This window comes from Pocillopora verrucosa, chromosome 2 (assembly GCF_036669915.1).
Source record: "Pocillopora verrucosa isolate sample1 chromosome 2, ASM3666991v2, whole genome shotgun sequence".
Taxonomy (NCBI): Eukaryota; Metazoa; Cnidaria; class Anthozoa; order Scleractinia; family Pocilloporidae; genus Pocillopora; species Pocillopora verrucosa.
The window spans coordinates 2966999-2990339 of NC_089313.1; the positions used below are offsets into that span (position 1 = coordinate 2966999).

At 35.4% G+C, this 23341-nt stretch overlaps 2 protein-coding genes across 2 annotated transcripts; one reads left to right on the forward strand and one right to left on the reverse strand.

Moving 5' to 3' along the window:
* Window positions 1-450: 450 nt before the first annotated feature.
* On the reverse strand, window positions 451-12205 carry LOC131770399 (NEDD8-activating enzyme E1 regulatory subunit-like). Its single transcript, XM_059086106.2, has 22 exons — window positions 12104-12205; window positions 10940-11043; window positions 10594-10654; window positions 10359-10389; window positions 9795-9866; window positions 9133-9212; window positions 8615-8724; window positions 8049-8158; window positions 6984-7046; window positions 6289-6352; window positions 5864-5955; window positions 5690-5749; window positions 5521-5581; window positions 4974-5046; window positions 4451-4526; window positions 4130-4169; window positions 3690-3776; window positions 3058-3150; window positions 2850-2893; window positions 2339-2409; window positions 1846-1895; window positions 451-884 (listed from the first exon to the last, which is right to left on the reverse strand). The coding sequence occupies exons 1-22, from the start codon at window positions 12199-12201 to the stop codon at window positions 775-777; spliced, it is 1650 nt and encodes a 549-aa protein (XP_058942089.2). The 5' UTR covers window positions 12202-12205; the 3' UTR covers window positions 451-774.
* Window positions 12206-12359: 154 nt separating this feature from the next.
* LOC131770398 (transmembrane 9 superfamily member 4-like) lies at window positions 12360-23260 on the forward strand. The gene is made up of 23 exons (XM_059086105.2): window positions 12360-12426; window positions 12549-12671; window positions 13032-13131; window positions 13478-13521; window positions 14186-14298; window positions 14719-14770; window positions 14999-15043; window positions 15333-15388; window positions 15480-15521; window positions 15729-15820; window positions 16426-16466; window positions 17033-17144; window positions 17495-17565; window positions 17900-18032; window positions 18163-18244; window positions 18659-18734; window positions 19099-19182; window positions 19282-19377; window positions 19554-19633; window positions 20110-20173; window positions 20884-21003; window positions 21612-21701; window positions 22242-23260. Exons 1-23 carry the CDS (start codon window positions 12388-12390, stop codon window positions 22389-22391), a joined length of 1905 nt encoding a protein of 634 aa, XP_058942088.2. The 5' UTR covers window positions 12360-12387; the 3' UTR covers window positions 22392-23260.
* The last annotated feature ends 81 nt before the right edge of the window (window positions 23261-23341 follow it).

The following is a 23341-nucleotide window of genomic DNA, read 5'->3' on the forward strand; positions in this document are numbered from 1 at the left end:
GTCAGTAAGGAAAGGAAGCAGTGTTAAAGTTGCAATTTCTTTATCTCAAGAGTCAATAAGGAAAGAAAGCAGCGTTAAAGTTGCAGTGTAAATGTTTCAAGAGTCAGTAAGGAAAGGAAGCAGTGTTAAAGTTGCGGGGTATGTATCTTAAGGGTCAGTAATGAAGGAACCAGTGTTAAAGTTGCGGTGTTTATATCCCAAGAGTCAGTAAGGAAAGAAAGTAGTGTTAAAGTTGCGGTGTATATATCTCAAATGTCAGTGAGGAAAGGAAGCAGTGTTGAAGTTGCAGTGTGTATATCTCAAGAGTCAGTAAGGAAAGGAAGGAGTGTTAAAGTTTCGGTGTATATATCTAAAGAGTCGGTAAGGATGGAAGAAAGTTAAAAAGTTAAAGAATCTGTTAAAAAATTATTGTTAAGTGCCATGAAACAAGGAAAGCGCCGACCACATCGGTAATATTATCTGTAGAACATTTTATTAGGGATTAGTGCTTTCCCTTACTCTTTGTCTATGTACAAATTTATTTAAAAAGAGCTTAAGGCTTGTTCCCTAACTTGATACATGTCTCATTCTTGGAGCATTTTATATTTCATAACTTCCTCTTCTCGAAGAAGAAGGAAGAAAGTCGTGCGAAGTTGCATTTTGGTGTTTAGTGAGATTAGAAACAACAACGACCAAAGCCAAAGACAAAAGAGCGTCGCTGTCTACTTTTCTACCAATGGAATCAAACTAGAGAGACACGTGTCCGTTGAACGACACATGTCTGTCGGAGTTGGCTCAGAGTTTCAAAGTTGTCGAGGAACCTGTGATCCCGTTGTAGATATATGTATTATCGAAGGGTACAAACTGACGGGTCACAAGTTTGACAATTTCTTGAGCTGCTGCACCTGATGGAGAAAAAGGAAACGTACAGATACTTAATGACTACTCCTCATTACTATCGATCAAATAGTTTCGCCCGCGCGCGATTGGTCTAAATGCAGCAAGGTGATCGAATACCCCCAGTTAAAACTAGGTGATATCCGAGAATATCACCCAAGCGATATTCACCGAACATTTTTTCACGCGCCTTGCAAAATATTTGAACGCTAATAAACACAATAGCCTCTATTTTGCGCGAAAATATGAATGGATATCTGTCCTTGGACATTAACTTTTGGCATCCTGGAACAGAAAATGTTCGCGGACGACTCCCATACGGGCGGAACACAAAATTCAAATCAAAATCCAGAAGGAATTGAACCAACACCAACTGAAATTTATGATAATCCTCATTGGCATAAATTAATATCTTGCCGGTACGCACCAGAGGACTGAAGGCGGGTGCGAGGTGCAGGGAGAGTTATGGGATCGTATTTTTTTACTTTGAGGCCGTTGGCAGGGCGAGGAATTCTGCGGTCAGCCTTCGCCGTGTAGAGTTGTTAGGTTTCGTTTCAATCTATTTATTTATTTTACTCATTATTTAATTTTTTCCCTGAAATATCGCCACGTTCACATCAGGTTTTACTGGGAGCTATACTCGTATACTTCTTTATCTATCTGTTATCTACTTGTGTTTATCATGTTATTCTTAAGATCATAGATTGCCCTAAAGCCGCGAGGGTGGCACCACTGCCTTAGTTGGAGGTACACATTCCCCGTTTTTTCCACCTGTTGGTTTTCAGGGGTTTTCGTGTCCGGCTTTGGTGCATTTACTTTTTTTAACAATCATAAGATACTTTCAAAAGCATATCGCAGTTGGTGTTAAATAAACGGTACCGTGGCTTGGCTGACCAACGCGCCCAGATATCATCACTTGGATCACTTGGTGTGCCCAGTTGAGTAGTAGAGGCAAAATATTGGCCTTACCTCCTATGAAAGCGGCGACAGAGTGCAATTCGCTGGCTCCGTATCGACACCTGAAACAAGGCGAAAAGGTTACTTCAAGGCACCATCTTACAACGTATGTTCTCAGGTTTCTGAGTGCTGCTGAACCATCTGCGCTCAATTTTGGGCCGATTGTTGATTCTAGTATCAACGGTTTTCAACTCAACGTTTTTAACGACTGTAATTTGTAGTAGACAAATACGGACAACAAACTTTATTAGCCGATCAACGGTTAGTTCGCACACTAATCGTGAGTCCGAAATTCAACAAACGCGAGTCTTCGCTTCAAGCAACGTGACGTCACGCAATGCAAAATAAGGCCTTACCACCAAACTTAAAACAATAATAAAAAACTAACCGAGAAGAGTTTTGTTCGTCAAACGGGAATGAGAAGAGAAACATTCCCAAACGCTCTTTTTAATACAAAAAAATACTGTGAAGTTTTGCTCAAATAAGGTCAACTCCTTGTACTCACATTTCGTGAACGTATTCCTCCTTTACGTCCGCGTTCACCGACCATTCTTGGAGTAGAGAGCCAAGACAACACTGAATATAACAGAATTCATTAGAAATGAATCAGTTTAACTGCGCTGGCATCAATAGAAGAAGAAAGTACTTTTCTAATTGTAATACACATACTCGTTCATGTGATATTGACACAATTTAGATAGCTGTGCTATGAGGCAATAATTTTCACTGAAGAAATATATGTAAATTGATATACTGTCCGAATATTCAGAAAATACTCGTCAACGAAGTTCATATGACACGTGTCCTGCACACTGCTAGGATCAGCAATGTCGATAGCGTAATGTTTGTAGATAGAAATAAGAGAGATGGTAAGTTTTTGAGCTCGGTAAAGAAATAGAGAAAGGTGTTTTTTTTTTTTTTTCAGATCTTCGGATCCCGCTGTAGGCTGATAAAATAGCCAGTCGAATCAGATTTTCAGGCTACGAACTGAATCAACTCCTACCAAACCAACATACCTTTAACTTCACAACATCTGCCTCGACTTGATCTTCAAAATTACCTGAAGAAAAGTTGCCACAAAGTTATTTAATTAGCTCGCTAGCAAACCTGATACCATTTTTCTTTAAATTCCTCGCTAAAAGTGAGATACAAGCCAAATAAAAATAAGCAATAAAATTGAAAACAGATAATTCAAATTCGGAAAACTGAAATTTGTCTGTTTACCTGGATACCTATGATACTGCGAGTAAAACCTATCCACTGCTTTTAATAAGATATAGAACACAACGTCGCTGTCCGGATCTTCAAGGTAACCGGCTGAAAAGGAGGAAAAAAACAATTTAACAGAGAATAATTACGCGTATAGTGTATGAATACGGCGATAGAAAGTACTCCACTCCTGAGTGTTTTAAGGGAGTTAAGTTTCTAAAGAAACCGTGGCGCTGCGTCGATAGGAGAGTATAGCAGGTAATTTAGTGTTAACAACTGAGTTGAAAACGTAAATTGGCCACCGTAAAGAGTTAAAAAACTAACGTTTCGCGCCTTAGCCCTTCATCAGAGTGAGTGTTTTAAGACCAAAACCAGAGAAATCACAGCCAATCAGAAGAAAGGAAAATATCACATGGAGCCGATGAGATAACAAAGAAAAAAGACGCAAACTGCTTAAAGCGCGGGAAAATGTGCGAGTCACAGGGTTGCGATTAGTTTTGGATCTGATTGGTTGAAAGGATGGCGCGAGTTTTCTGGACCAATCATAGAGCGGAGTGGAGCAAAGCGAAAACAATCTCAGATTATTTTTCGATACTCGATGTAAACGTAGGGGTCCTACATTTGAATAGAGAGGGAAGTACACAAACCTAATTCATTTGCCTTGGCCAGTGAAGGTTCACTCTCCTCAGCCAAGGATCTACCCCGAATTAATCTCAAAAATGCCGCATTTTTACCTGAAGGAGAAAACTGTGTATTAGACTTAAACAGAAAATCATAAATATCACAAAAACCACTTAAAGTCAAATATCAAATCTTGGGAGAGAGAGAATGTTCACGTTAAAATGAAGATAGATATTACATATCCTTTCTGTTCAAAAATCCATCGTTGGTTGATTTCTTTTGCACAGATCTACACTAGCCCAGTTGTTCAAAGGACTGATAGCACTATTCAGAGGATAAATCGCTACCGAGCAGATAGGTGCTAAAAAAACTTCCAAATCTTTCAATGATTTTCACTTCAGTTTTCTGGGCTTGAGGGTATCTGGATTGAAGATTTAAGATAACATTACAAATTACTTCTACTTACAGAAAAGCCTAATTTCCGAATCTGAAATGCTATCTGTTGACTGAGAAATAATCAAGGGGTTAAGTACATAAGCAAACAACAACAACAAAAAAACAAACAAACGTGCAATTGTTCTCAGAAGTGCCCAGACAAACAGATCAAAAATCCACAAGTACACATACAGATCTTGCCCTCCATGTAAAGCTAAAACCTTCCCACACAATTCAAGTTTCATTAAAAAAAAAGGAACCTGCTCGTGACAAATAAAATCCTCCATGAACATTTAATAAAAGTAGGAAAGGAAAAAAAATACAAATGAGGGTTAATCCACAGGCATCTCACCTTTCCTACGTCGAGTAATATTCTATGCACCCTTTGAGTTACTACAGCAATATCTTTTCTTGCCTGTTCTTGATATCTTGAAAAATGCAATCATACACAGACCATAATCAACTTCTAATCAAATGCTTGTTTTGGCTGCCTTGAAAATTAATACACGGTTCATGCACTACAGAATTACTGCTAAATGTATCACTTCTCAAATTAATTAGAGTGAGCACTAAAAAAAAAAAAAAAAAAAAAATTGTCATTAATGAGTTGAAATGTTAAAGTAATCTGTTTTGTTTTATGTTAGCCTGGATTTATATAAGCTTTTCTCCCTTTCCCAGTGTATCTGCAGCAAGCAAGGAAAACATAAAAGAGTAAGAGAAATTTTTCCTGATAAAACCAAGACTTTGATAAGCAAGGCATCACACTGGGAAAGAAGGACTGCTCAAACAATGATATTTTGTTCCAGTCCAAGAGGACATGTATATATAACATGTGTCTGTATCTTCACCTGATCAAAGGTTACAATAACACTTACATATTCTGAAGCTCAATGTATCTTTTAGAATCTGCCGTCATATCTGGGATGGATCCTCTTAATGGAAGAGCACCTTGAGGGAAACATATGTCATTCATCCTTGTTATGTAGTGTTCACAATAAGAAATAGCAAAGATGGCTAAATGTAATGAAATGATTGTTTTTTTCATCCAGGCTTCTTCAAGAAGTGAAGGTAACAACATCTGTTTGAGTGAACAACTGAATGAAATGCCAAAAAAGAGACCAAAGAAAAAAGAGAATAAAACCCAAACAATTGAAGAAAGAAAAAATAAATGAAGGAGAAAATAAACAAATGCACAGAAGAACCTTAACAAACAGGTGAAGGAGCAATCTATGGCAAAAGAACCGAGGAAGGAATCAAAATGAATAAACAAATATGAGTAGGTATTATAAAACAAAAACAAAAACAAACTAATAAATAATGAAATGAAGAATCTGAGGTCTGGAAAAAAGAGTACACAAACAAAATATACATGGTGTAGATAGAGCAACAGTTTTCAAAGCATTTTGAGCAACCAAAAATTACCTGTGCCCTCATTTTCTACAAATTCTTTAACAGCTTTGGCCAAGATCCAAAACGAACTATGCTAAAGGCAGAGGAAATTATCATTTTAGAATACAGGCTAACAATGGGGGCATTCTGTAGATGTACCGAGCTAGTTTTATTCTATGCTTTATCATTCATGTATACTTACAGATTCAGTAAAGTTACAACAAGAATCATCTGCAAATATTTGTGAAACTTCACTAGGTATCTGCAAGAAAAGTAACAGGAAATTTGTAAATGACACAAAGATATGAGCAAAGCTTAAGACTTGGAAAATTCACAACAAAGTGAAACTATGATCACTTACAATGATCTTCCTTACCCTGGTTGGAACAAGAGCTGTGTTCACAGCCTTTATTGCCTCATCAAAGTTTTCCTCTTCTTCTGGGATGCCATCTTTGTTGACCAAAATTCCTGATGGGAGAAGTAAATTAACAAGGCACTCTTTCTTTGTTAGAACTATACAAATTCAATACATTAGAGAGGGACATTGTCAGGCCTACACTGTCATTCTAGGATTCCCTTTAAAGCTCCAAGAAGAAAGTCTGCCTCTGATGCAGATGTCTAAAATTTGTCCTTGCCAAACAAGGAGCACCAATAATCAGTAGCTCTTCCACAAAAAGACAGTTTGAATGGTCACAGACTGATTACAATCTCCAAAGAAAGCATCAATAAAAGGTTGGTGCCCCACCTTGAAAGAGAGGAATTTAAGCTTTAACATAATTTACCAAGCATCAACTAACTAACCTCCCCTAATTGTTTGTTTGAACATGTCTTTTTCTTTGTAATTTTGTGGAACTCTGCCTTCATGCTGTAGAGAAAATGTTCAAGACAGATATAATTGTAAGTTTAGTGCATAAGTAAGGCAGCAGTTGTACCATAACTTACTTCTTTTCCAAAAACTTTGATAAAGAAAGATGGACTGAGGAATCATTCTGTGATGAACCCATGTCCACCTTCACACAATTTGAATAAGCTTTCTAAATGCTTCAAGTGAGTTCCAGATAACATGTGGGCTTCATGTCTCTGTGTTTCTCTCTCTTAGTAGTTGTAGATGACGTAAAAAAATGGTAAAAAAAAATGTGGTATAGGAATTTCATAAGAGAAAGGACTCCACTGAATGGATGGTGTTGGTATTAACAAAGAGGTTTTTTTTTTTTAAGAACAAGACTAAAGAGAATTGTCATGATGATGTTATCTATAATTATATCCTGGGACATATCACATAAGGAATTTTATTGATCAAACTGTGCCTTGCTGTCAGAATTATATTTACACTTAAAGCTTACATTGATGTAGATTTATCACCTAAGGAATTTTATGGATCAAACTGTGCCGAGAGATCAGAATTATCTTAATTCCATGCATAAAGCTTACATTGATAGAGATTTATAACTCTAATATTGCTAACATTTTAAAAAGTTCATTCCTGAAGGACTCACCTCTGCTTTCCATTTGTTTAAGTACTTTAACAACAGTACTACATATGGAGTGTGGCCATGCTCCTATGACAAATGTGAACAAAGAACTAGTTATTGATCAGGCAACAGTTGTTTGAATGTTGGATAGCACCATTTACTGGATAGCACTCTATCCAGTTGATAATACTATACATTTTGCTATCACTTATCCCCTGGACAGTGATTTGTCGAATTACGGTCAACTCGCCGATGGACCAACTCGCCGACGTATTAAATCAAGTAGAGACGTCGGCGAGGTGAACATTGGTGAACATCATCAATGACTATAACAGCTTAAGACGCGAATGAGATATCTCGTTCACGTCTGAAGCGGATGTAGTCATTGGCGATGTTTACTTTACTTTATTCGCCTTGAGATCCTTATAAACTTTGTTGCAAATAAAAAGAATTGCTTTTAACTAAAGATCTTATCTAGAAAGCCAAGGTTTCTTTAAAAATCTGACCGATTGTCATGATGAGTCTTTACAGTGTTCTTGTCACACAATAACTCGTTCGCAATTGAAGCTGTTTGATTCATTGGTGATGTTTACTTCCCTTTTTTCGCCTTGAGATCCTTATAAACTTTGTTGAAATAAAAAGAAATGCTTTTTACTAAAGATCTTGTCTAGAAAGCCAAGTTTTCGTTAAAAAATCTGAGCGATTGACATGATGAGTCTTTACGGTGTTGTTGTCGCACGATAACTCGTTCGCATCTTAAGCTGTTATAGTCATTGGTGATGTTCACCAATGTTTAAGCTTCTGTTAGATGTTCACCAATGTTCACCAGTGGTTTTTTACTAAATATCGTTTACTTTTCTGTATGTTTAACTTCTAATAAGTTGTATTGGATTGACGACCAACTCGCCGACGTCTCTACTCGATTTTATACGTCAGCGAGTTGGCGTCGGCAAGTTAGTCCGTCGGCGAGTTGACTGGTTGTCCGTTGGATTTGTCCGTTATCTGCTACCCTTTACACAACTGGGCCCAGAACAAAATGTGTGAATACCATTTTCTAACACTGTGTCTCCTTACACATACAATATTTACCTGTTTTGTCATGGTGTTAAGATCTAAAGCATCCACATACTGTACAAGGCCAGGAAAAGGCCTGTCTAATCTTAAGTCTGGATGAGTGCTATCAGGGTGTGATTCCACAACTGCATAAGTAAGAAAAATCGTTGTCAAGAAAAGAAACTTCTCACATGTTACAGATTTGTTTCCATACATACCAGGAAAAGTCAAGCTACAAAAATAAACATCATTTGCTATCTCTTTTCTATTGCAGGCCAAAAGTTTACCAGCACTGGTTGCTTACAGTGTACTCCAACAAGTTTTGGTGGCTTAGGGCCAAGTATACAGAAATACAGAATGTGGGTTAGAAGCAAACTCCATACTCCCATCTCAGGGCTGCTCTAAGCATATGAACCCAGAGTTTTAAGCTGTTGCATTGTGACCACTCACACAGCAACAGACTGACGAAGGCTGGCAATTCTGCCAAAATATTTACAAAAAAATTAATCCTTTCTAGTCAAAAACTTTTAAACAGAATGCAAGCTAATCTCACAAATAAAGATGCAACATTATTCCACAAAAAAATATATTGTGATTCTTACCACAGTGCTCTTGCAGCACAATTCTCATGCAACCAATAAAGCCATATGAACGACAAACTAGCAGAGGAATATTTCTGGACCACAGTAGGGAACCAAGTTTTAGTAGAGTTCTGAAAATAAAAATGAACTTTAAATACCCTTTTTCATTGGAACAGTTGTAAAGTTTGAAGGCGGTAGAGATTCAAACCAAAAAATTGAATAATTCAAAGGATGGGATGCAAATAAGTATCTTCTTCAACAACAAGTTATATTCTCAATGACTGTGAATATATAAAAATCATATAATGTGAACTGCCGTTGCAGAAACGAAAATGGAAGCAATCCTCGCAATTATGAACACTACTTAAGTAGTAGTGAAAATAAGGCCTGAAGAAAAGTCAGAACTGGTATTGTAGAGGTCATGGGTTCAAATCCTGTACTGGCCTGAATTTTTTTCAGGCCTTATTTTCACTACTACTTAAGTAGTGTTTATAACTGCGAGGATCGCTTCCATAACTTATCTTTTAGGTTCCACTTACTCCTCAGGAAGCTGAGTAGCTATGACCACAGTAAATGACTTGAAATAGTCACTGTTCTCCCGTAACAAGCAGTCTGTAGTCTAATTTAAACAATGAAAACACAAGGCTTAAATGACAAGCAAAAGCTGCTGAGTATTTAAATACTCTTTCACTCAAACTTATGACCATTTACCAAAAGCATTATACAATGAAACTCAAATTAGAGATTAACCCAGTGCTATATGTACAGCTGTACATGTTTAATATTTAAATTGTTTCCTCACAAAGTTTGCAAATTTCATGAGAGGATGCCTCTCATGAGGGTCTTACATGTATGTCTCATTGCCCATGTTTCGTTAAATTGGAAGTTAGTTAGACGTGGATGGAAAATAAATGGGAAAAACACAAGAAATAAATATATTGGATTGCCAAAAACAATTTAATGCAAATGGCATCTCCTGTGGAAAAACCAGACTATAACATCACCAGGGGCAATTTGATTTAAGGAAAAGAAATACATTCTTGCTTGTTTCTCTCACACCAAAACTGTAGTTTTATTTTATTAAATGATCAATACATGGAAAATAAACTTCTATATGAAATGGCCTGAACAATAACCTTGAGAACACTGATGATTCCTTTGATGATCAATTTTTAACAACATAAGATTGATCAGTGCTTACTTCTTCAATGAAATCTCCTGACACATCTGAATTAAGTTCAAGCAGAAGTTCAGTGGTGCACTCTGCCCGAGACTAATCAAAGAGAAACATGACCGACATGATCAACTGATTAAATTAATAAGTCTACTCCCTTTCAATAAATGGAGATTTATTTTGTTTTGTTATCTCACTGATGTTTCTATAAAGCTGTAATTAATTAATTAATTTCAGATCTGTACGTGTACATTCCAAATGTTCTACTTCACTTCAAAAACATATATATAGAACATAAAGACTGCTAATAACTGTCAACTTGACCCTTTAACTCCCAAATCAAATTTGTAATTCTCCTTACTGTCAACCATACAATTCTTATAATGCTTGTTCAGAGAATTTAGTATTGGATCAACTAATTATCTCCAAATTGATCTTTTTCTTTCTTCTCATCACTTATCTGGTTGTTATTGTATAGATGCTGTAAGAAGAAATTCTGTCTTGGTCACTCATGGGTGTTAAAGGTTAAGGCACTGTTACCATCTTAATGCATTTGTTTAGAGTTACTTGTACTTAAATTATTTTCCATACCTTTCCAATACAATCTTTATCTAAAAAGAAGCTGTGAAAAATCAAAAGGCAAAATAAACTAAATTAAATCAAGTTATCAATAACACAAAGATTTATATCAACAAGAGAATGAATAATCTATGGAGTAATTAAAAATGTTTTTCCTCTTCTACTCATATTCATGCATAAAAAGAGTATAACAATCTACAAATGATTTGTAACATCGAGCAACAATGTTTGCTTCCTATGTACTTACTTGTTGCCTACATCTTCACCAGTAACTTTCTCGCCATCCACAATAGTAAAAGATCCTATGCCTAATGGAAATAAACCACATTCAGTGTGTTACAATTTGAAAATTAAGACATGTGTTACTGGTGATCTGAGAATTCTTGGCTTTAAGGCAGGATTATTTAGCAAAATTCTCATGACTTGAACTTTTTGTTATCTTAATATAAAGAAAAATTTTCCTACTGCCTCACTTTATTTTCCTGCAACAACATTTCTTAACAAGAAGCCTGTAAACTGCTTGCCCAGGTGCATATGACAATCACAAGAACTGAATGTTAAAATGTCACCACAATTTAAATTATAAATTTTACCTGGAAGAATGAGATTCTTTAGAATTTCAGTTCCAGTAGCTGATGCATTTATTAAGCAAATCTTGGCTCCTTCAAGAGCTTCTTGTCCATGATCTCCCCACAATCTAAACAACCACAACAAAAAATAACACATGTTTTATCTAGTAACTAGATAAAATAACGAGTTAAAAAATCACTTTTTAACTATGTAACAAAAGTGAATTCAATTTTTTTTTTCAGGATCTTTCATACAGTCCTGAAGACAATGCTATAAGAGCTTAATGGTCTAATGGTAAAATGACCCTTCATTCCCGATATGGAGTACTATGTTTGAATCCTAGCCAGTAATTGAGTTGACAGGATTTTGCGGTCTGGTTGTATAGGTGAAATAGCATTAATAAGAACTGTTACTATCACTAGTACTGACTGATGTTGTGACAACATTCATGTAGTCTTTGAGGATGACTTACACTGAGGTCATCAAAATGTTGGTCTCTACAACAAACAGCAGTATTTTCCAGGACTTCTCTTACCTGGACAATTCCTTTACATGTATATAATCAATAAATCATATTTAGCAAATAAAAGGTGTCACATACACAGAGGAAAATAAACCTGGAAGCCAGACAGTTTTCTCTGACACACTTATTAAAGGAAAATGTGTAACATATAGCCCTGAGAATTGCTTGACAGCAAGGTTGCAGGAAACTGTCAAAGTCACTCGGCTGTCTTTGGTCGAGCCCTCAGGATCAATGATCAGTATCTTAACTATGTAACTCTGTCTAAGACATTATCACATTGAGAAAGATAAAAAAACTGCCCGAAAAAAGGACGATAAATGAAACTGGAAACCCGAGCGTTCTAAACATAATATTTCTACGTAATGTAGAAGCATGGATGGACAGCCACGGAGGACTGAGGTACTGACCTAATCTGATTTTTTTTCCACTTTGCTAATCATTTCTGTCTAGCAGGTGGATCTATCACGACCTTACAAACGTTTAATCCATAATCTTTTCTTTTCTGATATCCAAAGATCTCTTAGACGCGGTTGACGACGCGGTTAACAAAAACCACTGATAACGAACCATCCAGCTCACACGCGTATCTGCACATTCTGAAACCCCTCGCGTTTCTTTCTTAGTGCTATTTTTTCGCATCACAATGCACATTCATTTCTCTTACCTTAACTGACGATCATATTTTTTGTTTTTATCGAGAGCTACCTTGGACATTTTCTGTTTCCTTGAAGAGCCCGGTGAATTCACCGCTTTCCTTTTCATTGCGCATGGGTACTGCACCGATTGAACCACAGTTTTTCTGCACAGCAGTGACGCACCATCGTCGGTAAATTTCGGTTACTTTCGTAAAGCCCCGACATTGGACGGACGTAGCTTGAACGAAAAGGCACTGGTACTTGCGACGTGGCATGCGCATAAATACAGAATATAGTTTAGTACGAGGCAATCATGGCGGATGCAAAGTCTTGTGGAAGATCCGTCACAAAGGTGTGTTTTTCTGTTAATTTTTCTCTAGATGTGATAGCTTTAGCCTCAAAAGCGGTGCAGTACTTAGTAATAGCCATTCCATACGAAGTTAATCTCTGTTTGTTTAACCGTTGATACACTAGAAAACGTCAATGTGGCTACTGTCATGTTTGATCTTTTGGCTCAATATTTCGCCCACCTGGCCCTTTTATTTGCCTGGAATTGCTCCGATTGACTACGAAAAAGGCGAAAAACTAGAAGTCAAGGTACGGTCTTTGAAACCTCAAATATTATGATCTAATATTATGCGGGCATCCTTGGTAAATCGTCAGATTTTGATGGTTTTACATTAAACTTGTTTTTGTTTTTACTTGTTCGATTCAAAATTGATAATAGCTGTATGGTGGAATTTTTTGTCTTTTTTTTCCAATTTTTATTTCCGATCATCAGAGTCAATTGTATCTTTTTACTACAAACCTCAAGATGCATCTCCGTAGATTTTTTGCCTCATTAACACGGTTGCTATGACTTCACCTACTACTTCAAAGCTTGAAAAAAATCTAGATTAGTGCTGTAAGGTGGTAATAGCTGTCATGTTTGATTTGGATGGTCTTTGGAATTTACAGGCTGTAAAAATGACAAGCATCAAGACACAGCTTCCCTTTGAGTACTACTCTATTCCCATCTGTAAGCCTGACAATTTACTGTACAAGCCAGAAAACCTTGGTAGGGCTGATTTCTTGCATTTTTTTTATTTTGTATTTAGATCATAGTGCAAACTTTTGTTATGTTCAATTAAAAAAACTAATTTTCATGATACACTACATTGTTTATTTATTTGATGGGAAGCATGGAAAAAAGGTCCTTTGGAATTCACATCTTATTTGAAACGTTGTAAATTATTATTTTGCGGGAACTTTGAGGCTAATGAGAATAAATTCTGAAATCAGAGGTAAAACACTGCTTCTGGTAGTTGATTTATGTCTTTTATCTTTATTTTTCTTTCTTGTAAGAAAATTTACTCATTTGCCATTTAGAGTATTGTCTTAAAAACAATGTGCTTTGTCTGTAGGGGAAGTACTTCGCGGTGACAGGATTGTAAATACTTTATATGAGGTTTGTATCCTTCTTCTTTAACACTGTAGCACACAAACACACTATAATGATATACTTGTAGGAGGTGAAACTGTACTTCTTCCTGTATCAAGATATAAGAGACATTTACCCCTGAATTCTTTTTAGTTTGCCATTTGAAACCATTTTTATCTTCTCTATCTTTTTTTGCACTTCTCCCTTGATAGTTTTTTGGTCATTGTTTGTGTTTTATGCTGCCCTCATTAAACATAAGTTATTTTGGCAAGTAATATACAGCTGTTTCAAGAAAGTTTGCAAATCGTATAGTGTAAGAATGCATGCAACAACCCTGAAAGGTATTGTGGGTATATTTTACAGTTGTAGGTCATGATTCATTGACTGAGGATTCAGGGAAATCTGTAAAAATTTCACTTAAAGTACAAGGCATCTTGTTCTTGATGAGTTTTTTATTTATTTGCCAGCACTTTTGGCTTTTTTTCCAACAACCTTTCTTGAAACAACTGTATTTAAATAGTGTAGATTAAAAGGAATTTTTTTAGGGAATTCTTTAGTCTTTATCAATTGTTAATCTAATTTTTTCTCTACCGAGTCACTAACTTGTATTCTCAAGCAACCTTCTGCCCTCTTCTGGCCATTTTACAGTATTCATTTGCTGGTACTACTGAGCTTTTTTGTTGCTTTGTAGATAAGAATGGCACAAAACAAAGGTTGCACTTTACTCTGCAAGCAAACAACTGTGAATGCAGAGCAATCTACGAAACTTTCCAAGCTGATATCAGATGAATACCATGTTCACATGTGCGTAGTTTCTTATTTTAGTTTCTTTTCCTATTTTGTTTTAATCCTTTTATCCTTTGTCATTTTGTCTTCTTTCTTTTTTTTACTTCCTAATGAGTGTCATCATTTTCTAATCTCCTAATTTTTACATACTTCTGTTAATTAAATGGTTTTGGTAACTTTTTCAATAAGTGGCTGATGATGATGTAATGGACTGCTGTGCCTTGAAAGTGGCTGCAAGACCCCATTCTCCTAGGGGGGTCTAGGCTTCCCCTTGACCTCATAAAAATCTGGAATCTAGAAGCTTGGAAATGTAATTTCTCTTCTCTGAATTCCTTCTAGCCATTCTCTTGTGTTGTATTCACTTATTTTCTCCTTTCATCTCTTAGTGACTGGAGCATGTTTTAACTTCTCACAAAACTGCTTTATGAACAATTTCAGGGTTATTGATAATCTACCTGTGGCAACAAAATTTGTTCTTGAGACTGGCCAGGTAAGGACCATGATTGCAAAAAATTTTAATGTGATTCTGTTTTACCCAAATAATACTCTTTTCAGAACAATTTTGAAATGTCTCTTTTTCCACCTTAATATAATGTATGAAAAATTGCTAAATTTAATTATTCAGTATGCGTGGCAGTTATCGGACACAATCAGAATCTACATTGTACCAGCATGTTTGGGTTTGTTCATGATTTTGTATATCTTTTTCCTTAATTAGGTGCAGTATGATCACGGATTTAAACTTGGATTTACCAGAGAGAAGGTTAGTAACAGGAAAATAAATGCACTGTCTTGATATACAGTCACTCTCTCTCTCTCTCTTAGTACTGCCAGTCTTGTTATCAATGCTGGTTTTTAATTTGGTTTTATTATTGATGAAAAACCTCTAAAATGAAAAAGATATAATCAGAATATTTTTAAAAATTCTGTCACTCTCTCAGTAAAGGCTCATTAATTTCATAATTTTGTTCTTTTTGTGATGAGGTGATTATTTTGATTGATATTCAAATTCTCGTCAGAATTAAATGGTGGATTGTCCTTTTTTTTTTCAGGAGACTTACCTTAATAATCATTTGATGATGGTCCTCAAATATCATACTTATGACAAGTAAGCAAACTTTTTCCTTGAATTTCTTTTTCAGCAGTGAGTTTCGTTTCTCTTTGCAAGAAAATTTAAGTTTCTGATTTTCTTTCTGTAGCGCCACATTCCGTGTTGTTGGATTTGAAGTACATACAAAAAGGTGAGAAAGTTATTGCATGGAAATTAAAATCAATGAACATAAATCAAGCTGTGATGTCAGGTGCTCTCCCCTGCCTTGGGAGCTTGGAACCTGCCTAATCTCTATTAGCTTCTTTGGCCACATGGCTCTGAGAACCAATAATGTGATGTAACTAATTTTTACAATTTAGTAGGATTGATTCGAATTTCTCTTTTCAATTTTTGGTAGTGTGGCAACAGATGCTATAGCTGTGGAAGCAAACAGTAATAAATGTTCGTTTTTGAGTGACAAGCCATCTAATCTGCAGATTACTCCTAACCGTAAGTTTTATTTTCATTAATGTTGTACAAAGTGACAGATGAAGCTAAAATATGATTAAAACCAAAAAAGAGGCATGCAAGGCACAGCCAAGTGAAAATGAAAAAAAAAAATCAAGGATTTTTAGAAGATTGTATTAAAGAAATACCTCAACTAAATGATTGCTTAATATGCTTTTTTTTTTTTTTGAGACCAATGTTTTGGTTTTTATGCCATTGAAAAAGTTTTAAAAAAGTTCATCCCAACTGGAGGAGTTTTTAATATCCAAAGAGCTTGAACCCTGAAGAGGTCCATTGTCACTTTGAGATGAATAGTAAACAACTACACTGTTTTTTGTCGATCATGTGCCAATGAGATGTTAGAGATGTTGGATCAATATCAGTATCTGGGTAACTACCCACCTACCCCTCCCCTAACCCAACATTAACCTTAACTTGTTGTCAATTGACTGTTGTTGATATGTTGATAGGGATAGAAATCAAAATCAGAATGATAGATAGAGATATGAATTTCATTAGAAGCTGTCTATATGCAGCTGAATTTGATGGTTCAAGTGTCATAATAGTTCATGCTTAATAACATTTTGTTGTTGATTTTATATTGATAGAGGACAATGCTGTGGTGTTGACGTATTCTGTAACTTGGGAGGTAGGTCAAGATGTGATAATTATCATCGTAAATTTTAAATTTCTTTAAATTCTATTTGATTGATATAGTATGTGAAAGAAACTGAAGATTTATTTGATTAGCTTTAAGAGAGGAGTAATTTCCAGAAATGTAAAGTAAACAAGCAAAAAAAAACTATTTAATGAATGTTTCTCTTATGGTGTAACAGGAAAACCCTTTCCAAAAAAACTTGTTACTTTTTGGGAGTTCTTACCATGAAACTCGGAAAACTATGCTTAATGGAAATAATTCTATGACTGGATTACAGTGTATGTCAAGAAAATTTACTCAATGAAGCATAATGTATCTAACCGTAATATTGTAGAACAGATTACTGCAGGGCACTATTTTGTAGGTTGGGGTTTCTTTTCTTGCATTTCCTTAACTCCCATTTCATCAGTCACATTAAATATTCTGAGAAAATTCTTAAGTGTTCATACTTTTGGGTTTTATGGTTAAAAGGTCAAAGAAATAAGGGGATGCTATTGTGTAGAGCTTTGTAATCATCACTATGTGATATTGTATTTCTCTTTATTACTTTCGTACAGGCCAGTGAGATTGTCTGGGCTTCACGATGGGACACATATTTAGCTATGAGTGATGTTCAGATCCACTGGTTTGCTATAGTCAACTCTGTAGTGATTGTCCTGTTTTTGTCTGGTGAGTCACCAATTACATGTACCTTAATTTCTAGCACTAAACTTGTTAAAGAAGGAAATATGTTCCTTTCAATGGTATTTTGTGATTGTGCTGAGACTCTTCAGTAAAGTAGAGAGGTGGAAGGCAATGTATAGTTTGGAGGAGGGAGGAGGGAGGGGGGAAACTGAAAGGAAGAAGTCTCAGGGAGAAAGTCCCCCTTTGACTCCTGCTTTAGGGAGAAATCTGGTTGCAGATATCCATGTGATGGAGAGAGAAATATTTACTTACACCTAGCATGTATTCAATATTTCATTTATTGCATATTTAGTAAAGTTAGATTGCACATGTTAACTGTTATATCTTCCTCACAGGTATTGTCTCCATGATAATGATAAGGACATTACGACGTGACATTGCTCGTTATAACAAGGAAGAGGAAATGGTTAGTTATTTCAAAGGCTCATCATTGATGAAAGCATTTTTTATCATAACAGTGAACTTGTGAAACACTGAATAATTTTGATTATTTCCTTGGCCGCACTGTTTGACCTTTTTGTTGTTATAGAATTAGGGTAACTTAACCAACCACCACCAAACTCCCAGATTACGTCAAGGCTTTTTCAGTCAAATTTAGTTTAATGGTTAGAAATTTGAATTTGACTAGCTTTTTCATTTTGAAGTATGATATAAAGTTGAGTGACAGGTTGAGGAATAATCAAATGAATAATGTCAAAATGTTTCAGTCAGAAGGAAAAAAGTGATTTTATTGTTTGCAGGAAGATACCATGGAAGAGACAGGGTGGAAATTAGTCCATGGTGATGTGTTCAGACCTCCCAAAAGAGCATGGCTATTAACTGCATTTGTTGGCTCAGGGGTGCAGATCTTTTTTATGGTCCTTATCACTCTGGGTAAGATCATAATAAAAGAATTTGTGAAATGATCAATGGTGTTTTTATGAGAAATTGTAGTAACGTTAAAGAGTGCTGGGAGCTACAGGTGGCATAGGGTTAATTTTCATTGTGTTGTATCTTGTTGTAGTGTTTGCCATGCTTGGAATGTTGTCACCTGCCAGCAGAGGAAGCCTTATGACAGCAATCATATTTCTTTATGTCTTCATGGGGTGAGTGTTTCAATTAAATCATGTTGAGTTGTGATAAAAATTTTTCTACTAATCTGAAAGTACTAGATCGTTTTATGGTATTTTTACAAAATTGACCACCTACTTCTCAAGGAGATATTTAAATTTTGTAAAGCAAGCAGTCCAACTTGTTGAAGATATAATTGTATTGTACTGGAATTGGTAATAATGATGGCCATGATGATAAAGATAGTGATGATGATGATGATGATGATAATAATGATGATAATAATAATAATAATAATAATAATAATATAATAATAGGACCTAGTATTGTGATAATAGTAATAATAATAATAATGATGATGATGACAATAACAATGATGGTAATGGTAATAATGATGATGAAAAAAACTTACAATAATCCAGAGTTAAATTTTCACTCTCACTATAAAGTGTTTTTGCTGGATATTTTGCTGCTCGACTCTACAAGACATGCAAGGGCCAGAACTGGAAGAAATCTGCAGTACTGGTAAGATTCTTAATTGTTTAGGAGGACACCTTGATTTTTTTTTAATTGAACGGTACTAATATTACTCACAATACCCACAGTACAACTTACAGAAACTAATATACTACTTACAATCTACTTATTCTACTTACGATTACATACAATATACTAGCATTATAAAAAAAAACTCGCATAACTTCCTGTACTAACTCTACTAACAAAGCTTTCTCTACTTACCGGTACTATTACTTACACTACTTACACTTTTAAAACTTGACAGTTACAAATTAATCAAGAGTAACTTTGGGGTCAGATGTGTGGTATGACCTAAAACCTCTAGAAACTGGCCAAGATCATTCTAAACATTTTTTTTTTTTAATTTCAGACGGCTGCTTTGTATCCTGGAGTTGTTTCTGCAGTCTGTTTCATTCTAAACTTCTTTATCTGGGGACAGCATTCTTCCGGAGCAGTAAGGGATAAATTTGATTGTATTTGTGCTCTGAATTTTCTTTATATTTTTTGTTTAATGGTACTTAATCCAATTTTGCTTGCATTTATCTCTTTTCAGGTTCCCTTTACAACCATGCTTGCTCTTCTCTGTCTGTGGCTGGGAATTTCAGTTCCTCTTGTTTTCATTGGATACTACTTTGGATACAGAAAACATGTGAGTATCAGCTTTGTCTTAATCTCATAATATGATTTTTTGTATTTAGTGGGATATAGAAAATTCTGTTTCCCAATACTATGTAGGTATCTGTTGTTTTATTGACCTAAACTAGCAGTTGTAGGTTTTATATTTGACAGGAAATTAAATATTCAATTTTGCTATGCATTATTCAGCCATATGAACACCCTGTGAGAACAAACCAAATTCCTAGGCAAGTTCCCGATCAGGCCTGGTACATGAGTCCCTTGCCAAGGTAAGGTTTTTACTTTTTCCATGAGTGCAACTGAATATCATCATAAGCTGTACTGTATTGATGAAAACAAATTACTACTCAAAGAGACAACTTTTGGAAATGCCAAAAGTAGGCATTAGGACCACAAAGTTACCTCTGGACAGACCTACCAGTATTTATTGGCATCTGATTCAAATAGAGCAGAGCTCTACTTGAAGCATATGCATATGCTAAAGAATGCAGAAGTACATATGTTTTTTTTTCTCATGACTTAAGTGCCAGTCCCTTTATTGAAAATGAGTATGCATGTATTTTTTGGTGTGCCATTGTGTAATCTTTGTCATTATATTACTCATTTTTAGAAACATCCTTGTCTGGTACATTAAGAAAGAGCCATGTTTCCTCTCACAGGAGTTGGAAATGTGTGAAAATTTGATTAGCACTGTATATTCCTTGAAATCTGTTATTTGAGTATTAACAATGACTTCCTCTTTCAGCAACCTGATGGCTGGAATTCTCCCCTTTGGTGCTGTCTTTATTGAGCTTTTCTTTATTTTATCTGTAAGTAATCAAAATGAAGCATCATTCCTCCCAGAAGTTACTACTTGTTATCTCATCATCACCTCTAACCCTTTCATTCTCTTAAGTGACCAAGGGGGGAATTTCTCTTTACAGCATCAATACATTTTCAAGAAGTCGGGTGATGAGAAAAAGAAAATGTATATATATATATATATATGGTGCATTGTTTGATTTAGTACTAAATTCTCAAAATAAAAATTATAAGAAATGGATGAGAGACAGTGCAGAGAATGTACATTTTGATCTTGGGAGTGGAAGGATTGAAGAATTATTGTAGCATAACAGTTCCAGCAGAATAGTTTTTTTAAAGTTACAGTTAAACTTTTTTATCACATAGCTAGTAAATTTGTCTAGTCAAATTCAATTGTGCTGGCATGCTTCATATTCCTATTGTGCACGCTCATGACAGCAGCAACTAAATCTCTCTTTAGAAAAAAATTTCCATCAGGTTGAAAATGTTATTAAAACAATTGTTTCATACATCAGCTGTGTGTTCATCGAGATATGAAGCACTTGGGACGTTTGGAGAGCACTGAAGAAGCAAGAGTTGCTCTCAGCTACGCCTTGAGCAACCCTTACGTGTCTTTCGTACTCTCCAAACTTCCCGCGTGCTTCATATCTCGATAAATGCATGCTGATGTATGAACCAATTGTTAAGTATTATATAATTGTTTTCTCTGCATTTTTAGGCAATCTGGGAAAATCAGTTCTACTATCTGTTTGGTTTCTTGTTTCTGGTGTTCCTGATCCTTGCCAGCTGTGTGTCACAGATATCTATAGTGATGATTTACTTCCAATTATGTGCTGAGGTAGGAATAGGTCTTTGCATTTTTGAGGTTAGACCCAATAATCCTGTGAAAACAACTGGGGGTGATCCAATTGTACAGGTTTTCCATTTTCTCAAGTTTTCTCAATCTTCCTGAGAGAGGAGGTGCTTCTTCTGAAGGAAGGTGGGCCTATTTCTGTATCAGCAGCTGGTTATCAAGTCTAACTTTACCATTCCATGGTTAAGTTGTGGGAATATTCATTATATTAATTGAAGCCTTAAAATACAAACTTCATGTCTGCATTGAATCCCACTGCTGAGGAAACACTGAAAGTTAAAGAGTTGCAGGAGAGATTGACCAAAGGCAATATTCAATTGCTCTATCTGGGTTGGGACATTTTTTGAAATATTTTGGTTTTTCTGTGTCGCCCCTCTTTTTTACACTTTGCTAAAAACTGTACTATCAGCCTTTATTCTTCAGAAAATTAATCTGCAGTTTATGTATAGGTTCATGAGAGAAAATTACAACTGAATAAAAATGGTACACTTTGTTAGACAGACTGATGCTTGCCACACAACCTAACAAAGGAAAGCAGAAGAAAGACATCAAAATGCTTAAAGTGATAACCACCATTTTTATTTTTCTTGCAGGACTACCACTGGTGGTGGAGATCATTCTTCATGTCTGGTTCATGCTCCATCTATGTGTTCTTTTATGCAGTTTTCTATTTTATTACAAAAGTGAGTTTCACTAGATAGTTACTGTTTCTTTACAGCTGTTACTGGTCTATATACAGATGTTATTTCCTTCAACTTTTAATTTTTCATACTATCTGTACTGTCTATAAATCCATACTGCAAGTTTAAGAATCTAGTTTTTTTTTTCTTTTTTTCTGTTTAGATTTATGGCCTGTGCACTCTTTGCTGGGTTATACACTGTAAATCTGAGCTGAAAAAGACTCTTTAAAGTCCCAGTACCATGATGGCCACAAAACCGCATTTTAAAATCAAAATTTAAACAATAGAGAAGTAGTTTCTGGCACCCTTACCTGTCCATTTTGTTTCTTTAGCTGAGAGTTTTATTTTATAATTTTCAAAACTAAACCCTTCTCTTGAATGAAAACAGAACAGCTTTATGGGTGCAATAAGTTACGGGAACCTTTGAGAAATGGGCATCTGGTCTGTATCTCACAGTACAGACCTTGAAGTTGGTTAGTAAGATGTATAGATTTGTTAAATTACAAAACTTACTGTGGAATTCTTCTCTTCTCTTTGTTGTAGCTTGACATCCAAGATTTTGTCCCAGGTCTTTTGTACTTTGGCTACACATTTATCATGGTGTTGTCCTTCTGGTTGCTGACAGGAACAGTTGGATTTTATGCCACATACCTGTTCATCAGGCACATTTATGCAGCTGTGAAAATTGATTGAGGTGGAGCACCATGCAAAGAACCAATTTATAGTAACACTTAAAACAGCAACTGGGGGAGAGAATTGAAGTAATGGACTAGTTTTAGTCCTATGTACATGCATACAGTGACACCATGCTTTTAAGATATCAACTGTCTCTTTTGGTAATGAACAATTTTGCTGAATTTGAATGTTCAACATTCTTCATTGGAAATTTGTTTTGTCTAAATGTGCTGGTGGAATAATTTACTGTACACCATTTATTTTGTTGATTTCAATTAGAACATTTACCTTGTGTTTAACGATGAGAAGATGATTTTTTAACAGAACATTCCTTTTATGTAAGTTTTCAGGCAGGATTTGCTTGAAGTAATTCTTAACAACTTATCATTCATCCTTTAAACCCTGTTACCCTTTCACTCCTAGCAGGGACCAAGACATACTTTCTCCTTACATTATCAATACAATATCAAACAGACAAGTGATGAGAATATTGAAAAATATCAATTGGGGGATCATCACATGATCCAATAGTAAATTCTCAGAACTAGAAGTATAAGCAATGTATGGCAGATAGTATGGAGAATGACTAAAGAGATCTTGGTAGTAAAGGGTTGAGTGACCAGCATCTAATTTCTCCTTACAGTATCACTTCTCAATCTAACAGTAAGGTCATGAAAAAAAAGGAAATGGTTATCAACTATGGAAGCCCTTGATTGATAAACAAATTCTCTATGTTAGTAATGTAAGAAGTGTATAGAGAACAGTATAGAGAAGATGGATATTGATGTCTTGTCAGTACCATGAGAAAAGAGAACAGTATGGAGGATATGCATATTGATGCCAGGGTGTAAAGGGTCATGAATCATTAAAAAAGTAATTGTTATTTATCTTTGGAATGGTTTCTATCGCTTAATTAGGTTGCAATAACAAAATATTGAGCCAGATGTAAATTAAAGCTGTCTGATATG

Coding starts and splice junctions, on each gene's coding strand:
- LOC131770399 (XM_059086106.2), bottom strand. CDS start 12,201: ATGAAAAGGAAAGCGGTGAATTCACCGGGCTCTTCAAGGAAACAGAAA. Junction 4,527..4,973: donor TACATTGAGCTTCAGAATAT/GTAAGTGTTATT, acceptor GCATTTTTCAAG/ATATCAAGAACAGGCAAGAA. Junction 885..1,845: donor TGTCGCCGCTTTCATAGGAG/GTAAGGCCAATA, acceptor TTTCTCCATCAG/GTGCAGCAGCTCAAGAAATT.
- LOC131770398 (XM_059086105.2), top strand. CDS start 12,388: ATGGCGGATGCAAAGTCTTGTGGAAGATCCGTCACAAAG. Junction 12,427..12,548: donor GTGGAAGATCCGTCACAAAG/GTGTGTTTTTCT, acceptor TTGATACACTAG/AAAACGTCAATGTGGCTACT. Junction 17,145..17,494: donor GATTGTCCTGTTTTTGTCTG/GTGAGTCACCAA, acceptor TCTTCCTCACAG/GTATTGTCTCCATGATAATG.